At 33.8% G+C, this 18,531-nt stretch overlaps 2 protein-coding genes across 5 annotated transcripts; one reads left to right on the top strand and one right to left on the bottom strand.

The window, feature by feature from the left end:
- Window positions 1-432: 432 nt before the first annotated feature.
- Window positions 433-3,675, top strand: LOC126665345 (probable protein phosphatase 2C 22). Of its 2 annotated transcripts, none has more exons than XM_050358116.2 (4): window positions 433-826; window positions 1,963-2,169; window positions 2,425-2,636; window positions 2,918-3,675. In XM_050358116.2, the coding sequence occupies exons 1-4, from the start codon at window positions 674-676 to the stop codon at window positions 3,480-3,482; spliced, it is 1,137 nt and encodes a 378-aa protein (XP_050214073.1). In that variant the 5' UTR covers window positions 433-673; the 3' UTR covers window positions 3,483-3,675. The 2 variants fall into 2 exon arrangements, with proteins under 2 accessions (XP_050214073.1, XP_050214072.1); XM_050358115.2 differs by having other exon boundaries at window positions 434-844.
- Window positions 3,676-4,561: 886 nt separating this feature from the next.
- LOC126664574 (pleiotropic drug resistance protein 1-like) lies at window positions 4,562-11,898 on the bottom strand. Of its 3 annotated transcripts, XM_050357026.2 has the most exons (24): window positions 11,520-11,898; window positions 11,016-11,136; window positions 10,843-10,931; window positions 10,656-10,740; window positions 10,405-10,564; window positions 10,241-10,317; window positions 10,065-10,118; window positions 9,886-9,976; window positions 9,472-9,773; window positions 9,102-9,383; window positions 8,569-8,885; window positions 8,329-8,489; window positions 8,142-8,245; window positions 7,884-8,040; window positions 7,724-7,810; window positions 7,467-7,630; window positions 7,062-7,394; window positions 6,332-6,622; window positions 6,154-6,237; window positions 5,923-6,056; window positions 5,615-5,842; window positions 5,356-5,527; window positions 5,021-5,275; window positions 4,562-4,935 (listed from the first exon to the last, which is right to left on the bottom strand). In XM_050357026.2, the coding sequence occupies exons 1-24, from the start codon at window positions 11,831-11,833 to the stop codon at window positions 4,678-4,680; spliced, it is 4,320 nt and encodes a 1,439-aa protein (XP_050212983.1). In that variant the 5' UTR covers window positions 11,834-11,898; the 3' UTR covers window positions 4,562-4,677. The 3 variants fall into 3 exon arrangements, with proteins under 3 accessions (XP_050212983.1, XP_050212981.1, XP_050212985.1); XM_050357024.2 differs by having other exon boundaries at window positions 7,467-7,810; XM_050357028.2 differs by lacking the exons at window positions 10,656-10,740; window positions 10,843-10,931; window positions 11,016-11,136; window positions 11,520-11,898 and having other exon boundaries at window positions 10,421-10,512.
- Window positions 11,899-18,531: the final 6,633 nt, after the last annotated feature.

The following is an 18,531-nucleotide window of genomic DNA, read 5'->3' as shown; positions in this document are numbered from 1 at the left end:
CGCGTTTCTAAATAAGTGAAACTGTTATCTTTTTATAGGTCTCTCCGCGTAGCCTTCCTCTTTTTAGCAATGTGAGACTTTAGGTTTTTATGGTGTTCCGTCAATTCAGAATTGATAAATAATTTTTTAATTATAATTATTACATATGATTTTCATTAATTATAGTAAAATGTATATAAAATAAAATTTACTATATACAATAAAATAAATATAATATTTTCATAAATTACTTTATTTATATAAATAAATTAATTTAATAATATTTATATTTATCAAAAACAAATGTACCAATTTGGGACCGATCCAGTATATGAATTGATTAATAAAAGTACAGTGAAGGAAGCGCCACGCTACCCGCTAAAAAACGGCGTCGTTGTATACACAAAAGACAAATGCTGCTGCTCCTGTGTCTCTCCTACCTTTAAAAACCAAATGGTTTTTAAAAATCAAAGCTTTCCACCTTTTCAAAAAAAAAAAAAAAGTTTTCAACGCCTGAAAACCCTAACTTTTCCCGAAATCTATTTTCCGACAGCAGCATTTATTAATTGAAGAGCTGAGTGAACTCATTGACCGACACCGGAGTTATATCCAATTGGGCTTTGTTTGGTTGTTGAGTGAGTGGCTGTGTATTGAAGGAATTTCAGTTGAAATAGAAAAAAAGAGGTATGTGAAAATGGAGGGGAGTAAAGGGTATTGCGGGATTGGAGAGAATGGTAGCTCAAGTGAGGGGAGGCCTCCAAATCCTCTGTCTGCATCACTAGCTTCTTTACAGTTTCTTAACAATGACAATCACAGCAATGTTCCTGTTTCGTGTAACAAAACTCTGGTTCGCCACCACTCCCTAGTAAGTTCTTTTGTAGCGAGTATTTAAGGTCAATGCTATTGTTTGTTTACGAAATTTAAGTTTTGAAAATTTTATGTTGGTAGGATGTATGTCTTTCTTTCTTACCATACTTGTATTCTATGGAACTTCTTTAGTTGCATTATATATTGTTTTCTGTTTTTCTGTTTCTTTTTGTTTTGTTTATGATTTATGGGCATTTTCTTTTAAACTCTAGCGGCAGTTTAGCATAGTTATTGTAGTGTAAGCCATGGACGTAATATGAAAATGGGGCGGAATGGATGTAAGGGCACTGAAAAAACTGGGGATGTTCTTGGCAAAGCTCATCATTTTAAAAGAACTGTGTTTTCAAATATGTTATATATACAAGATGAACTATCTTTTAATCCGTTCTGCTCTTTGAATGAGCAATTGCAGTCAGAATGTGTGGTCCTGGACAATAACTATTCAGAGCTGGCCCGAGCAGCTGGCTTAGAGTTCTGCAGAGTTTTTATGAGCTCAAAGCAGCTGCAAATTCAGTTATTAGCGTTGCCTCGTGATAGCTCTAAAAATAAATTTTGATTTTTGACTATGGAAAATGTGTAAACTAATTATTTATATGATGAACTTTGCTTTTATAAAATGTGTTCTTTATTTTGTATCCATTTTTGTGGTCTTGTCTATTCATTTCAGTGTGAATTATTAGTTGAAGCGTTCTCAATTAAGTTTTCTGTAATTTCCTTACTTTTTTCAATAGGAAATACCCTCCATTACCATAGCTTATCTTTATGTCAATCAATATTCCAATTTATGCCTGCATCAAAGATCACTCATATTTGATTTCTATGCCTATTGTTATTGGGGAACTTAGTCCTTTTCTTAATGCTATATTCTGCTGGTGAGTACAAATATCTTTTCCAGTAATGTCAAGGTTTCTGTTGATCATGACTGAATGTTGTTGCTTGTTTTCAGTTTCATTCACATCATTTGTTCTTTTATCTTCTGTTTGTCCTTTTGTGTTTTGGAAGAGAAGCATTGGTTCAGCTTATTTGTTTGTTCAAGTGCTTTAATTTGCCAAAAATTTGTGTAACTGCTATCATATGCTGTTCCTTTTGTTGTAATTTTGAGAAACAATTTGACAGGTGAAGACAAGGGCGTCAGGTTTAAGTGTGGAACCTGAACTTGGTGCAGAAAACCAAGATAATGATTTCTTTCCGATTGTCCGTTCTGGAGCATGGGCAGATATTGGTTTTCGTCCAAGTATGGAAGATGTGTACATATGTTTCGATAACTTTATGAGTGACTATGGGATCAATAACATTGGTGATGGCCCCAATGCCTTCTACGGGGTATATATCTTCCTCTCTACTCATAACTCTTATGTTCTTACATTTTACTCTAGATCTTATTGTACATCTTCCAATATTCAACTTTTTTTTTATGTCGAATTCTACAGAAAGTACACATTAAGATGCTAGTTGCTGGTGCGCGTCATGGCAATGTTCCTTGCGACATTTTATAGTTCATATGCAAAGATTAATCTTGGTCTTGCATTTTTTTGTTGGTGATATGAGGAAGTAAACTTTACTTTATATTATGGTCAGGTATTTGATGGACATGGAGGAAAACATGCTGCAGACTTTGCTTGCTACCATTTGCCAAAATTTATTGTTGAGGATGAAGACTTCCCAAGAGAGATTCAGAGGGTTGTTGCTTCTGCATTTCTGCAGACTGACAATGCTTTTGCAGAGGCTTGCTCTGTAAATGCGGCCCTTTCTTCTGGCTCCACTGCACTGGCAGCTCTTATTATGGGGAGGTTGGTATTCATCAGACCCTCAAGTTGTATATTTGTTATTTATCTTTTTGATAACTTTCCATGGGATGACTGATTATGCTTGCATACCTACTCTTATATTATTTTCTGTGGATTTGGAACTTAAAGGTCATATGACATCTATTTATGGTTCTCATTAGAAGTTTGTATGAAATTCGTTTGTATGGAACGTTTTTCCCCTTCCCTGTGAATGATAGTTTATGAGTAGTTTGAGTTCTTTTTCTGGATATGTATGCTTTTCTGATCTTAATCCTTGATTAAAGGTTGTTGGTGGTGGCAAACGCGGGTGACTGCCGAGCTGTGCTGTGTCGTCGTGGCAAAGCAATTGAAATGTCGAGAGATCACAAACCAGTTTGTAGCAAAGAGAAGAAACGCATTGAGGCATCAGGGGGACATGTCTTTGACGGATACCTCAATGGCCTACTAAATGTAGCTCGTGCTATAGGAGATTGGCACATGGAAGGAATGAAAAGTAAAGATGGTGGGCCACTAAGTGCGGAACCAGAGCTTATGACTACACAATTGACAGAGGAAGACGAATTCCTCATTATAGGATGTGATGGGATTTGGGATGTTTTTAGGAGCCAAAATGCTGTAGATTTTGCCAGGAGGAGGCTTCAGGAGCACAATGATCCAGCGATGTGCAGTAAAGATGTGGTGGATGAAGCTTTGAAAAGAAAGAGCGGGGATAATTTATCGGTGGTTGTGGTTTGCTTCAAATCTGAGCCTCCTCCTAATTTGGTTGCAGCGCGCCCAAGGGTGCATAGAAGCTTCTCTGCAGAGGGCCTCAGGGAACTGCAAAGCTTTTTGGATAACTTGGCTAATTGAGACGTTGATGAATACTTTTTCAGTTTCTTTTCTTCTTTCTTCCATTTTTGTAATCAAATTTGTTAGATGTAGTCCAGTAATTGAGTTCAACTGTAACATATGCGGCCGGAAGTTGGTAGCATAGTCTGTTGCTTTCTAGATCGCTCTCTTAACATATATGTATTGACAATGTATGTTAATTGTTTCCACTTCATCTAGGAGGCTCACTCTAATTATCAGCTCAAAATGAGAAGCACACTTTAAGATACTTTTGGTTCAATAGTAGAATTCATTATGATAAAATATGTTTCCCCTCTTGAGATTCATTTGAAAATTTTATTGATTTTGTTGGAAATCAGGATAATTAATTCTATGGAATTAGGATATAGAATTTCAAATCAATTTCATGAACAAATGAAACACATTGTGTGAAAATTCAAATAAATTCCTTAAAAAATATGTGAAAATTCAAATGAATTCCTTAAAAAAACATGGATTTTATTTGAACCACACCCTTAAATAGAAGAAGGAATGTCAAGTAAATTTAATTTTGGATGCTTTAACCCTTTGGCCAAATCACTATTAGAATTAGAAGATGGAATGAGAAATTAATATAATAGGTTAATAGTGAGAAGAAAAACAATTTTAGAATGTGGAGACAAAAGAATTTATTTGGCCAAACTTCAAAAAGACCATAAAAACGGATATTTACAGAGTTTTGCAGTTTATCTAGATAGATGAGGTGTGTCCTTCCTAATATCAAAATCTTTTTTTTGGCTGATCAATAATGAAACTTTTCTTATTGTTTGAAAAAAATTAATTAATTAAATAAATAATTTCCCATTCTTACACTATTTACTTTAGGATTGTAGCTTCATAAAGGTATAAAGATTCAGTCACGTTAAATAATTTTGATTACTTGCACAACCAATTTCAAAATTTAACTATGCTAAAACAGAATTGCTGCAATTGCACAAGGAGGGGGGCGTTGACATTCTTATAAAAGTCTTTTTAGTATTAATTACCTATTATTTATTACAAAAAGCCTATAAGTATATAATTACAGTTGACTATGCTCTAATTGAAACTACAATTGCAAATTGAGTAAAATTGTAGAGCTACTTTTTTTTTAATGAATATAACTTGTTGAATTTTGCCAATATTTCATAAGAAGCCTCTATTAGAATGGCCTTGTATTCATGTATGCAAAAAATGACTATCTTTTCTGGAAGTTAAATGCTCTGATAGACAAGGCAAATATGAATCCGAAGAGCACACATATTGCGACAAGAACAACAGCAACAATACCGATGAAGTCATGTTCAAACCCGAAATAATTCCTTAAGAAATGTTGCACAGTTTCACCACTGTCTAATTGTTCCGTTACGTCTCCATATTGTGAAGCAACCAATCCATACAATGTCCAGGCGACAGGGCAAGCCCAGTAGTTCCACCTCCACCAGACAGGAATCCTCTGTCAGAAGTTCACAAACAAGTTTAGTCATGAAATGATAACTAACTAATCACCTTCAAGAACATAAAATAGAGTTTGAAGTTACCGTTCGAGGAACGATGAATCCTGAGAAAAGGTTCCATATTGCATAGAAGGCAGTGGCAACTATAGCAGCAATGCTGTGGTTGGGTGTAACCGCAACGGTCATCATTCCGTACAAAGTGAAGTATAAAAAGGTTACGTACATGAAGAAGAGATACCAAATGAACTTGCTTATTGTCCATTCAAACCCTATCATTGCATACACTATACTTCCATATGTTATAGTCTGCACAAAAATGTATGGTAGTTCTATCACAACCTGCATAGCATATCAAAAGATCAGGTGAGTCGTTGTGGCAACAGAATTTTAGTGAGGCATTGAAAAAAGAACGATTTTACCTGTCCGAAGGCATATGGTAATGCAGAGTACATCCCAGCACCTCTTTCTCTATAAAATACTGTTCTTTCGACAGCTACTACTGGCTGAACCGATGAAGCATTTAGAAATCCTAAGAAAAGGACAGCAGCATACATGGAACCCATTGCATTATTAATATCCTGTATCCTACTTCTGCAATTTAAAAATGTTTCCGAAAATTTGTGAGCGAGATGAGAAAGGTGCTGGATTTTACCAGAGCATTATTACAATTATCGGTACCTTTTGGTGCCTAAATTCCAGAAAATTGTTCCCATCATTAAAGCTATGAATGTTGTGAATAAGAGTCTCACTGCAGAGTATGTTGGGTTTCGCCAGTATGACCAATGCTGCTTCCAAAGGCAAGTCGTACATTGAGTTAAAATTTGCTGTGAATATCGAGTTGGGAAGTACAGGTCTTTTGAACCTAGTGTAGGTCTGCTTAATTCCTTGATCAATGCTTTGTTTCTCCTAAATTATCAACATAACAGTGTCAAATTGTCAATTAATGTATAAACGTTTGAGCTGTTGTATTCTGAATCCTCGCTTACCCGTATAGTTCTGACTTTTTGTATATATCATTGAAATCTATCCCAAGAGCTGCTTCTTGTGCTGCTGTTGTAATTTCTAACATCCAAGTTGCAGGGTTATAACCATCCTTTATCTTAACAACTCCCTCAATTTCCTGCAATTTGTTTTTGCAAGTTTCATTGTCAGAACATCAGCAGCAGCAAATATGGAAGATTTGAGCAACTCTGGTAAATGTAGTATCAGTAACGTACCTCAAAATATCTAATCAGATGGCAAGCATGGCGTCCAACAGGACCAACGTAAATTTCTTGGCCTCCTCTTTTCAGCAAAAATAACTGTAATGAGGCAGTTTAAGGGATGAAAACTGTACATTGCAGAAAATTAAAGCAAGATTGTTACTTTTTTTTATCAAAGAAAAGCATATCTAACCTCGTCAAAAGCATCAAAAATGTCAATGCTCGGCTGGTGTATTGTGCACACCACAGTTCGCCCAGTGTCCACAGTATTCCTCACTGTTCTCATAACTATTGCCGCTGCTCTAGCATCAAGGCCTGAGGTTGGCTCATCCATGAAAATAATAGAAGGGTTGGCAACAAGTTCAACTGCAATTGTCAGCCTCTTACGTTGCTCAATTGAAAGACCGTTTACTCCAGGCAATCCAACAAGTGCTTCTTTTAAAGAGGTCAGTTCTACAAGCTCCATAACTTCCTCAATGAACATCTGAAATCCACAATTAAATTACCTGTCAACTCTGATGTATATCAGATAGAAACCCTGTCCTGCAGTGGCTTCTGCTTCATTGTTGATATTTAGATGGGTAATTGCAAAAAAATTCATGAACTTTAGGATGTTTTGCAATTACAACACGAACTTTAAAACTTGGCAAAACAGCCACCAACTTCTATTTTTTGGCAAATTGGAAAACTGGGCTATTTTCCTGTGAAAAATGCTAGCGTGGCTACCGGAACAGTATATATTTTGTTGTCCACATCAACAATTCTTCAATGAAAAATAGTTCCATGTTCAATTTTTCAAAACATGAAAGTTGGTGACTGATTTTGCCAACTTCTAAAGTTTGTGCTGTAACCGCATAATACGTTAAAATGGTTTAATTTGCGTTTAACCTTATTTAGATTCAGTAAAATCTATGATAACGTACCTTTCTTGTATTAGAATTAACCTCAGTAGGTAGTCGTAGCCATGCAGAATAAAGCAATGATTCATAAACAGTAACATGTGGGGAGTGAATGTCAGTTTGCTCACAGTATCCTGAAATTCGAGCAAAAGTCTGTTGCTTCTTTGGGTATCCAGATATTGTAATGTGTCCCTCAATGTAACCTCCAGTTTTTCTTCCTGCCAAGACATCCATTAGGGTAGTCTTGCCAGCACCACTAGCACCCATTAGTGCTGTTAGGACTCCTGGCCTGAAAGCACCACTAACACCCTTTAAAAGTTGGAGGCGATCCTCAGTAATACCTTGAGATTTCATTTCCTGCAAGTATGGTACAGATATGAGGATCAATTCTTAACATAATTTTGATTCTTCAACAAGGCTTTAAGGTACCTGAGGCATGTCGACAGCATATCTAATCTCGTCGAAAGAGATGGAAAGCGGTTGAAATGGGAGAACCATGCCTCTCTTCCTGTCTCGGTTGCCGTTGCTTAAGTTGCTCACTCTTGCAGAAGATGCCTTGGTAGAGACATTTCTTTGGCTAGCATTCCCTCTTTCTGTGTGTACATTTATTAATTTATTAGTATTATATTTCACATAAATGGTAGGAAATGAAACAATGCAAGCAAGTGGAGTGTACTGTGACCTACCCGAGAGTTCAATAGATTCTCCAGTTCTGTTAGGATTTTTATCAGAAAGGGCTTCTTCTGAAAGTATAGCTTGAGGCTTCTCAAATGCTGCAATCAGTTCATTTATCAAAAAGTTTGGCCACACGACTTAGAAGTGAAGCTGTAGATGAGTAATACTTACGATTTAGATATTTCAGGGCCATAGTAAAAAGGAAATTGAATAGGCAAATATATCCTGTCAAAGCTCCAACAGCAATCCAGTACCAATATGCTTCAGGGAAAATTCTACGGTTCTTCAAGAAAGTAACTCCTAATGATTCTGTTGAATTAGGAGGAATCTGCAATAATAATAATAAAAACCATCCTTGATCAAATCCTTTTTACAAATTTCTGGGCTCAATTATTTCTGCTGGTTGAAATTTCCATAATTAAAGCTTACATGATTCCAACTGCTCCCAAGAAATTCATTCACACTAATTCCGTTCTGCACATACATCATTGGGGACGACCAATAAGCCCATATCCACCATTTCTTCACATCATCTATTGCGGCACAATGTATTCATCACCATCTAAATATGGAATGCATCAGAATAAATATAACAATATACAAGTATTTTATTCACCTCGTGATAGAACAAATCCGCTCAGAACTAGAATGGCAAGTAAAGAAAATATGGCAATTGTGTTTGCTATAATCAAATTTCTTCCAAGTGATGCTATCAGTCGAAACAGTGAGGAAGCCATCTGGTTAGTCATTAGGAGTATCAGGTACTGCTTGAAAAATCTGCCATTAGAAAATATGAGAAACTCTGGAACCTTAAGAAAACATACAAATAAAATCACTTATATTTTTAGCCTCTCACCTTCCGACGTTAGGATCAAAGCCCATAACATAATATGTCAAAATCACCCAAATGGCAACTTCTACAAAGCTGATCGGGATCTTCAAAATCCATGTGGGCAACGCATAAGCCCATGAAGGATAAAACAAAAGGTCTCTTTGCTTGTAGAAAACAGGAAGTTTAATGACAGTCATTGCAAGCTCCGATAATCCATTGAACATGATTGTCATGACTCCAAAGAAGAGAGCGCCAAAGTATACCCCAGCATCTTCTACTGTGTTTCTGTGCATCTCCGTCCTCAGAAATATTGTCATTGTTATGAAAGCCATAATAATAAGCTGAAAAGGAAAGGAGAACACTTGAGCACTTCCACATTAATGCCAAATTGTAGCTCTAATGTTTCAAATAGGAACAGATTTTATAAAATTCAACAATTTCTTCCAATTTGATCAAAGATTAAATATGACCATTGGGGTCTTTCTGTTGCAAAAAGGTGTAAAATAAAGATGATGATGATAGGAACAAAGGAAGAGAGAATGTGAAATACAACTCACTTGGAACATTTTGAAAATGTAGGCAAATGAGTTCCTCTTCATGAGTAAAAGTTCTCTTGAAATACAAGCTTTCAAGAGTTCATTCTTGCTGACACCATATTTTTTAGTTGTTATAGCAGCAGGATGTGCTTTGGATTTGTCAAATGGTGTAGCAAGTTCATCACCTAGTTTTCGCCCAATGTGAAATGACTGAAATGCTTCAGCCAATTCCTTTACGGAAATAAAGCTATAAGGTTCATCTTTACTTGCCCAATACTGCTCTTGATCTTTTCTTGATGTTACCTAATGCATTCCAACACAAAACATTCAGTAACACGATAAATTAGTTTCAACAAAGTAATAAAGGACGAGTGATTTTCATAGGAATTACTTCTTGCAAGAAGTCAGCAACTCCTTTCCGCTCTGGACATCTGAAGCCCATGTGTTCAAAGAACTCGAGCACATTTTCACGCGGACCTTGATACACTATTTGTCCATCTGAGAGAAGAATTATGTCATCAAAAAGATCAAATGTTTCTGGTGCTGGTTGGAGAAGAGAAATAATGGCTGTTCCATTGAGAATGTGGATTGTTTGTCTCAGTGAGTTCACAATCTGGAAAGTAGTAGAGCTGTCCAAACCCGTTGATATCTCATCCATGAAAAGTGCTCTTGCAGGTCCAACCAGCATCTCCCCTGCATTGATTGGTCAGCAGATAATGAGAAACATGGTGACACTGACAATTTGGGGATTCAGGCAAAAAATGAAACAGTCTGATTTTCTCAGTAGTGCCATTAGTTCCCATACCAGTTGTGACACGCTTCTTCTGTCCACCAGAGATGCCTCGTATCATTTCATCACCCACCATGGTATCGGCACATGATTCCAGTCCTAAAATCTACACTCATTTTGTAAACAAAAATTCGAAAGACATTCGACAAGTAAAAAACTTGAAACTCACAGGCCTATAAGACTTTAGTTGGTACCTTTAGAATATAATCTGTCATTATATCAGCCTCTTGCCCTTCTAGAGCAGCTGCCTACATATGACATTCCAAAGTATTAAATATTTAACTATAAAACCAACGTTTTTGCTTCAACAACAGAATTTCTGATGCCTTATCGATATCAGATGCTTACTTGAAATTGACACATTGCTCACCTTCATGAAAATATCAATATCAGGATTTGGTTTGATATTTGCTGCCTTCTCCCTTCTTGATAATTCTGCTAGTATCTCTGCATAATTCCAGATTTTGATGTCATTCATTCAAACCCGGGATCAATTACTCGAAGAATATATAGAAAAATTAATATGTTATAGACCATAACGAGCTCCAACCCCTTGACATCTTGCAGAGAAAGCCAGAGTTTCTCTGACAGTCATTTCTCCAATATGAAGATCATATTGACTTATATAGGCTGAAGTTCTCTGTGGTACAAACTCTTTCATTCCATGTCCATTATATGTAACTCTTCCTGAAGACTGAAATTTCATCAAAATGCCCATATTAGACAGCAAGGAAAAAAAATATACTGCATAAACTACTTTGTCCTCTTAAATCCTCAGCCCTTACTTTTAGATCTTTACTGAGTTTTCCAGCCAAAGCCAAAAGAAGAGTGGTCTTGCCTGAGGATGGGGGTCCTAACAGAAGTGTCATTCTGTAAAAAAAAAGTTTAAAAACTTAGACAATCATCTAAATTCTACAGAAAAACAAAACAAGATTTTGTTATCGTAATGACCTTATACACTTCTTAACTAACCTTTGTGGCTTTATGATTCCACTAAGATCACGGAGTATCGGTAACGGCTTCTTTCTGCTTGGAAGAATGTGAAGAAAGTTCAAGAATCCCTATTGAAAGATGAACATAAATGGTGAGTAAGTTGAATCAGAGACTGTGTAATATAAACCACCCGAGGTGTGAAATTTGAATACCTCAAATATATTAACTGAGAAATTGAACATTGTAGGCAAAGCTCTGCTTCCAACATAAGCTTCAGCTTCAACATTTAAATGCTCAAACCGGACTTCAATCGTTGGCATTTCCAATCCAACTCTACATTATAAATTTAACAGAGGAAAAAAATAAAAACGTTAAAGAACACATTCAAGCATATAATCAAACACAACAAGAGCATAGCTTTTTGTTTTTGGTGACAAGGACTCCATCCCCCGAGCCGAAGCCCAGATCACTATCAAACTCAAGGATGTGGACCGCCAGCAAGCCCACATACCTAGCAGTTCCGGCAATAATGGCCGGCAGTCGAGTCCCAACCACTCCATTTACTAAAAAGGACATAGCCGGGGTTTGAACCCACGACCAAGGCGCCCAGATGGCTGAGACTTAGACCACTAAACCAAATTTGTGCGGGCAACAAGAGCATAACTTTACACAGCAAAAGGCACAATATTTATAGCTTACTATTATCATATACGTACTTGTCAATGCGATCCTTGAGCTTCAACAAAAACTCCTCATTGTTATCTTCTGCAATTTTCACCAGCCTCTCTAATAAATTTCTTTTCTCTGTTAAATCTAAGCTGTTTACATCAATTTCTTCCTCATTGAGTAAGCCTCTCCTTATACGTAAATAAGTAGGCAACTTTTCTATAGCAGCCCATTTAAGAGCTTCTTCATCGTCTTCATAGTGATCTTCACAATTTGAGAAAGCTTCCATTGTAGTATTTCTCCAGATGCTGAAGCTTGTCGCACGCCCACTAATCACTCTGTTCTCATTACAGCTACTTTCCATTTCGATTACAGTCCAATGCTAATACTCATTTGAAAGTTGATCAAGTGTTGGTTTTTCTTTCTTCTATTTGAGTACGGTAATATATTTTGAATTTTAATTAACTTCTATATATAGCCTTAGTTTTCTTCTTATTTTAATTCTTTTCACATTAGTTTAATTAAAATATTTTTTTTGTGCTAGCTGGATTTATATTTTCTTTTATCATGCCATGCGAAATATCCTATGCTCATTACTTTTGACTTTTTATGGTCATTTATGGTCATGTTAATACTAAATTTATAGCTGAATACATAGTTTGACCCCTGAACTTGTACCCTTTTACCCATCTAACCCTTAAACATAACGTCTCCTCTATCGAACCTCTGAACTTGTCAAATAATCCGATTTGACCCCTAAACTTGATAAAAACGTAAACATTGAACCCCTCCGTACACAATTTTTTCTAGAATGTTTCAAGTGACAGGTGGCACGGAGGGGTTCAATATTTACGTATTTATCAAGTTTAGGGGTTAAATCGGATTATTTAACAAGTTCAGAGGTTCGATAGGTGAGACGTTAAATTTAGAGGTTAGATGGGTAAAAGGGTACAAGTTCAGGGGTCAAACTATGTATTAAGCCCTAAATTTATCTTATATAAAAGGCTTAACCCATCTAGAGGTCTCTGTAATTTACATTTTTTTTCCGAAGGTCATTATACTCCATTTTTATATTATCTGATCCCTCTACTTACCTATTTTCGATTTTCAAGTCTTTTTTAAGTTTTTCCCAAAACCTCTATTTATTATTTTTTTCCCTCCAGTCACACAAAATGACTGAAAAAACCTCAAAAAAAACCTGAAAAATAAAAAATTGGTAAGTAGAGGGACCAGATAATTCAAAAATAAAATATAAGGACCTTCTGAAAAAAAGTGTAAAATACAAAGACCGCTAAATGGATTTGGCCTATATAAAATAATTTTAAAAACCCAATTATATCAATTACCAATTTATTCCTCAACAATAAATGCTGAAATTAACTTGTTTGCCAATTAGTTGCTTGAATTTTTCAACTTTTTTATCAGTTAAACCAAATGTATCAATTTGAAAATACGTAAGGGGCTAATTGATCATTTGTGCTAATTGATAAAAAATAATAAGTTCATGAAATTAATTAATAAAGAATAATTTTATATTTCTAAAGTGCAAATAAGTTGGTAAAGTACTCTACTGTTTTAAGTAAGGTCGCAGGTTTAAACTATAATTATATATATAGCTGTTCGATTCGAGCGGGGATTAGTTTGGATGTTAATTGCTCATTATGTATAAATTTAATGGACAAATTGATATTTATGTCCAACTATAATCATACATTAAATCTTTATTAGAAATAATAAGAAAGCAACTTGTTGCTGATTATTTTAGAAAATACTAATAGAGAAAAAAAATATTGTTCAGCTCATATTTTATTTTAAATAATATAGTATTATTTTGTTTTAATATAACTTTTTTCTAAAACACAAAATTAAAATAAAATTCAATAATATAGCATGATGATATAAATATATTATATTAAAGAAAATTATCTTAAAGAAAAATTAATGTGATCATTTAATTAAAAAATTGAAGATTGACCGTCTTCATAATTATCAATAATTCCATTCCATAATGCCTTAGAATTAAAAAAATGAAATTTTAAAATGTCCATGGTTGACAAAGAAACTTGGTAAGACATGTTGAGTATAGTTTGAATAAATGTAAATTGGAATAAACATGTCCAAGTTTAAGGTTTTAAACCCAAAACATAAAATATAATGGAAGAGTGGAGGGCAAGTTCAAAGCAACATGTTTTATTACAATTAGTTTACAAATTCCAATGTATTCATAATCTGTCTCAAATCTTTTGCAATCTGCATTATCAACAACTAATTGCCGACTTCAATTTAATAATACAATTGAACCAGTGAGTCATACGAATTATGGAAAGATTCTGCCTATTAAAAAAATAAGTAAAAATTACACCAGCTGTTTTTTAATTATCAGGAAAAAAGGAAATTCTTATATAGGCTCAGTCTACATAAAGGTGATATTTTTACGAGTATGGGAGAAATAATTGGGATGAATTTCCTATCTTTTTTATCTTTTTTTAATGTCTTTTTTCAATAGTAACTTTCTCTCTTTTCAAGTCAAGCACCGAGAAGCCTTTGTAAACAAAGATGAAAGAAAAACAGCCAAAAAACTGTCAGACTTATATTTTTATGATGAAAAAATATATATTATACACACCTTATGTAGCGATGATGCCATTCAGAAACATGACAAAAAGAAAACAACAGCTTTGCCCAAATATAACCCTTTTTATCCAAAAAAAAAATCATGTGTGAGCATTCGTTAGACTATAACATTTGAAATAGAAATATCGATAAATAGTATTTTCTGTAGAAATAGTGTTTTTATTGGGACTCATCCTCTGAACCGCACATGAGATGAGTTTTGGGATTTCTAGAAAAATACCTAACAAACAAGAATATTTGTAAAATTTACCCCAAAACAAAAACTTGAAATTCATACTCCAGCGTGTCTGAATTTTATGTTTTGTACTCTTGTACTTTGGATCTTTACTTCATAGAGTTTTAAATGGTTGCAAACGGTTTCTAAGACATATTTTGACAATTTTTTAAAAACAGTTTTATGAAAGGGTTTCAAAATATTTTAAAGAGTTTCTAAAACACACTTTTGCAACCCTTTTTCAAAAAAGTTTATATAATGGTTTCAAACAGTTTACATAGATTTCCAACAATTAAAAAAAAACAGTTTTAAAAAGTTTTTGAAACATAGTTTTGCGACCGTTGTTTAAAAAAGTTTATACAATAATTTCAAATAGTTTATACAATGATTTCAAACAGTTTATACAATGATTTCAAACAGTTTACAAAGGTTTCAAACATTTTAAAAATAAAAAACAGTTTCGAACAGTTTACAAAAGTTTTCAACAATTTTATAAAACAGTTTTAAACGGTTTCAAACAATTTCAAAAAAAAAATTGAAATACAATTTTGCAATCGTTTTTTTTAAGTTTTATACAATGGTTTCAAACAGTTTACAAATGTTTCAAACAGTCTCAGACAATCTACAAAAGTTTCCAATAATTTTAAATAAACAGTTTTATACAGCTAACAAAGATTTCAAAATAGATTATGAAAGTTTCAAATAGTTTATAAAAGATTTCAAACAGTTTAAAACGGTTTCTAAAAACAGCTTTAAACAGACTCTAAACAGTCTCAAAAAACAGTTTCTAACAATTTCAAAAATAGTTTCAAACAGTTCTAAAAACAAAAATCTGCAACATTTATCTAAAAGGCTTAATCACCAAAAACCCCCGACCTTTTAGCCCCTTTCCATTTGCATCTTGACGTTGCAATTCTGTCTATATCACCCTAATTTGCACCTTTCGTTTCCAATTACACCCTAAAAAACTAAATTAACCTTTTTTCACTAGAAAAAAATATCAATTTGATCCTTCATTTTTAATTTATTTTCTGAAAAATATTTAATATACTAAAAGTGAAGGATCAAATTGACATTTTATTCAAAAAGTGAAGGATTATATTGGTTTTTTTTTCTAGTGAACAAGGGTCAATTCAGTTTTTAGGGTGTAATTGGAAACGAAAGGTGCGAATTAGGATGATATAGACAAAATTGCAACGTCAGGGTGCAAGTGAAAAGGGGTTAAAAGGTCGGAGTTTTTTTGGTGATTAAACCTATCTAAAAACAATTTCAAAGAGTTTCAAAAAAAAAAACAGTTTCAAATAATTTACAATGCTTTCAAACATGTAAATAAAATTATCAATACAAATTGATAATTAACAGATAAAAAATAAAAAGAGGAAGAAGAAGATTCAGAATAAGAGGATACGGTGGTGGCGATTGAAAAAAATTCCGTTGTTTTAAATTTTTTGAGCGAATACGATCGATTTTTTTATAAGTGATTTTTTATTTGCTTAGTATTTTTGATTGTTTGTGTTATAGATTGACGGTATTAGATGTATTATAGAAAAACTAGATAGAGTTTGTTAAGAAATTTCATTGAAATGAAATTAAAAAAATTGACAAAGAAGAAGAAAACGAAGAAGAAAAAGAATAAGAGGGGAAAAAATAGAAAAAAATGTGCATGCGTCAAAATGAGGTACTTTTTGCAAATAAAAATAGACTTAACTAGAATATAACTAAAAACAATAAAAAAAAATTCAAAAATTAAAGTTTTAGGTGCAAGTAAGTTTAAAATTGGAGTTCTTTTTGCAAATTTTTTATGGCACCGTTTGGATTGAGGGTTTTTAAAATCTATGAATTTTAACAAAATCGATGGATTTTAAATCAATGGAATTTAAATCCATAGATTTTAAAATTCCATCGTTTGGATTGAAAATAAAATCAATGGTTTTTAACATTATTTATGAAAAAAAATAAATAGTATAACAATCCATCATTCATAAAAAATGGTGGATTTGGACTTTCCCACCTAGTAGGTGGGAAATCAAAACCCTAAAAAATGATGGATTGTAAAAAATGAGGGAATCTATAAATCCATGGATTCTATTAAATTTTTTTTGAGGCAAACGATGGATTTTGTCCAAATCCATTGATTGTTTAAAATCCACCGTTTAGAATCCATCAATCCAAACGGTGCCTATGAGTTTTTGTGCTTTAAACATGCCCTTGTCCGGATTATAATTTTGAAGGCCCTAGGTAGTAGTCTGCCTTATAAATAGGGGTGTAAATGAACCGAGCCGTTCGCGAGCAGCTCGGTGTTCGGCTCGATAAGAGCTCGGTTCATGTTCGTTCGTATTCTAGACGAACCGAGCTCGAACTTGATTTTATGTTCGTTAATATAAACGAGCCGAACATGAACATAGTGGTGTTCGGCTCGTTTATGTTCGCGAACAGCTCGAATAAGAGTTCATGAACAAGCTCGTGAACGAGCTCGATTAAGAGTTCGTAAACAAGTTCGTGAACAAACTCGTATATAGTTCACGAACAAGCTCGTTTAAAAACTCGATTAGGTGTTCGCGAGCTAATTCATATTTAGATTAATTTGTATAATTATGTTTCTAATTTATTCAGCTCATATTCGTGAACGAGTTCGATTAGATTGTTTTTAATTTATTCAGCTCATATTCGTGTTTGTTTATTTAAAAGTTCATTTTCGTTCGTTTATCCGCTAAACGAGCGGCTCACGAACGAGCTCGTTTAGTAATTTTCGAGTTTGTTCGCGAGCTTGTTAGCGAACGAGCTCGTTTAGTACTTATCGAGCTCGTTCGTGAGCTCGTTCGCGAACTTGTTCATTTAGCGGCTAAACGAACGAACACGAGCTGAACACGAACCGAACATGAACACTATAAAATTTAAACGAACCGAACATGAACACTCTGTTCAAAGCTCGACTGAACATGAACCGAACATGAACACCTTGTTCGCTAAACGAGCCGAACATGAACACTCCAAAGCTCGGCTCGGCTCGGTTCATTTACACCCCTACTTATAAACTCCCTAATCAAAGCAGACCTTCCCCTCATTCTCTTATTAAATGAAGTAAAAAAACTTCCAATTTGTAATCCAATTCAAGATTTTTTTTTGGGATGTTATGCATGAGTTTGATAAGTTTATGTTAAAAAATATTAAAGGAAATTTTTTACCGTCAAGACCGATTTCATGGTTCATGGTAGTCTTTATTAATTTGGAAATAAAAATTCAAACACCGAAATTGTTAATTTGGAAAAATTCAGACACCGTCTGTGTAATTTCTCCAAAATAAAATAAAATTGAATTATGATATTGTCGTCCAACGAAAGAAGCTTCGGGTTCGTTGCCTTAATTAAATGTTAATTCTGACATTTTGCATATGTCTGGGATACGATATGTTTGTTTTATTACTTAATTTGTGAATTACACTGAGATATGCAAACAGAACTGATTTGCTGTTCTTCTATTATTATTTTTGTTTCATTTTAATATTATATATGTTGTGGTCGACCAATGAAAATTAGATTTGTCTGTGATATTAATATTTTTAATGCAAATATCAAATCTTTATTATTGTGTAGACAATGAAATACAGATTTCATTCACGTGATTATTTGAATTTTCCGGAAGTACATATATTACCGTTAATTAAGCAGTACATGCTAACATACGGTGAGCAGTACTTTATACATTTAAGGTTCAATTTATATTGAGATCTTTCTACTATACATTTTTCAATCAATTGGTTCCTGTAAATTAATTTTATTTATCAGAATCCTTGTATATTTACGGTTTTCTATTGGATCTCTTTTTAACGGACCGTTAGCCGGATGTCCCTATACTCCATATCCGCAGTTTTACAAGTTTTGCAGGAATCAGTTAATTAAAAGACGCATAGCACATAAATTCTGATGTGGGTTTAGCCTTAAATTTAAGACGTTTAAGGTCAAATAAACAAAGTATATTAGACAAAGTAAAATAGGATTTCTCTAAATCTAAACATTTTTAATTCAATATCAATTATAAATCAATTTTTATAATTATATTTGAATTTGAATTTGAATATGTAATTGAAACCTACGTGGCAAGACTCGTAGCGTCATAGATACCTAACTATACTACATGTATAAGAGTGGATGCAAATGATCTTATTAGAGAATTATGGACTAAAATGTTGAAATTGGTTAAATTTCATTCATATA

This window comes from Mercurialis annua, linkage group LG1-X (assembly GCF_937616625.2).
Source record: "Mercurialis annua linkage group LG1-X, ddMerAnnu1.2, whole genome shotgun sequence".
NCBI classification, from domain to species: domain Eukaryota; kingdom Viridiplantae; phylum Streptophyta; class Magnoliopsida; order Malpighiales; family Euphorbiaceae; genus Mercurialis; species Mercurialis annua.
Note: the sequence above shows the minus strand (reverse complement) of the source record. Positions and strands in the feature narration are given on the sequence as shown.

Bases quoted from the DNA above. Each gene is read 5' to 3' on its own strand.
- LOC126665345 (XM_050358115.2), top strand. From the start codon at position 674: ATGGAGGGGAGTAAAGGGTATTGCGGGATTGGAGAGAATGGTAGCTCA. The intron at 845-1,962 runs GTAAGTTCTTTT...ACAATTTGACAG, and splicing joins TGGTTCGCCACCACTCCCTA to GTGAAGACAAGGGCGTCAGG. The intron at 2,637-2,917 runs GTTGGTATTCAT...CCTTGATTAAAG, and splicing joins GCAGCTCTTATTATGGGGAG to GTTGTTGGTGGTGGCAAACG.
- LOC126664574 (XM_050357024.2), bottom strand. From the start codon at position 11,833: ATGGAAAGTAGCTGTAATGAGAACAGAGTGATTAGTGGGCGTGCGACA. The intron at 7,395-7,466 runs GTACCTTAAAGC...CCATACTTGCAG, and splicing joins ATGCTGTCGACATGCCTCAG to GAAATGAAATCTCAAGGTAT. The intron at 6,057-6,153 runs GTACGTTACTGA...AACAAATTGCAG, and splicing joins ATCTGATTAGATATTTTGAG to GAAATTGAGGGAGTTGTTAA.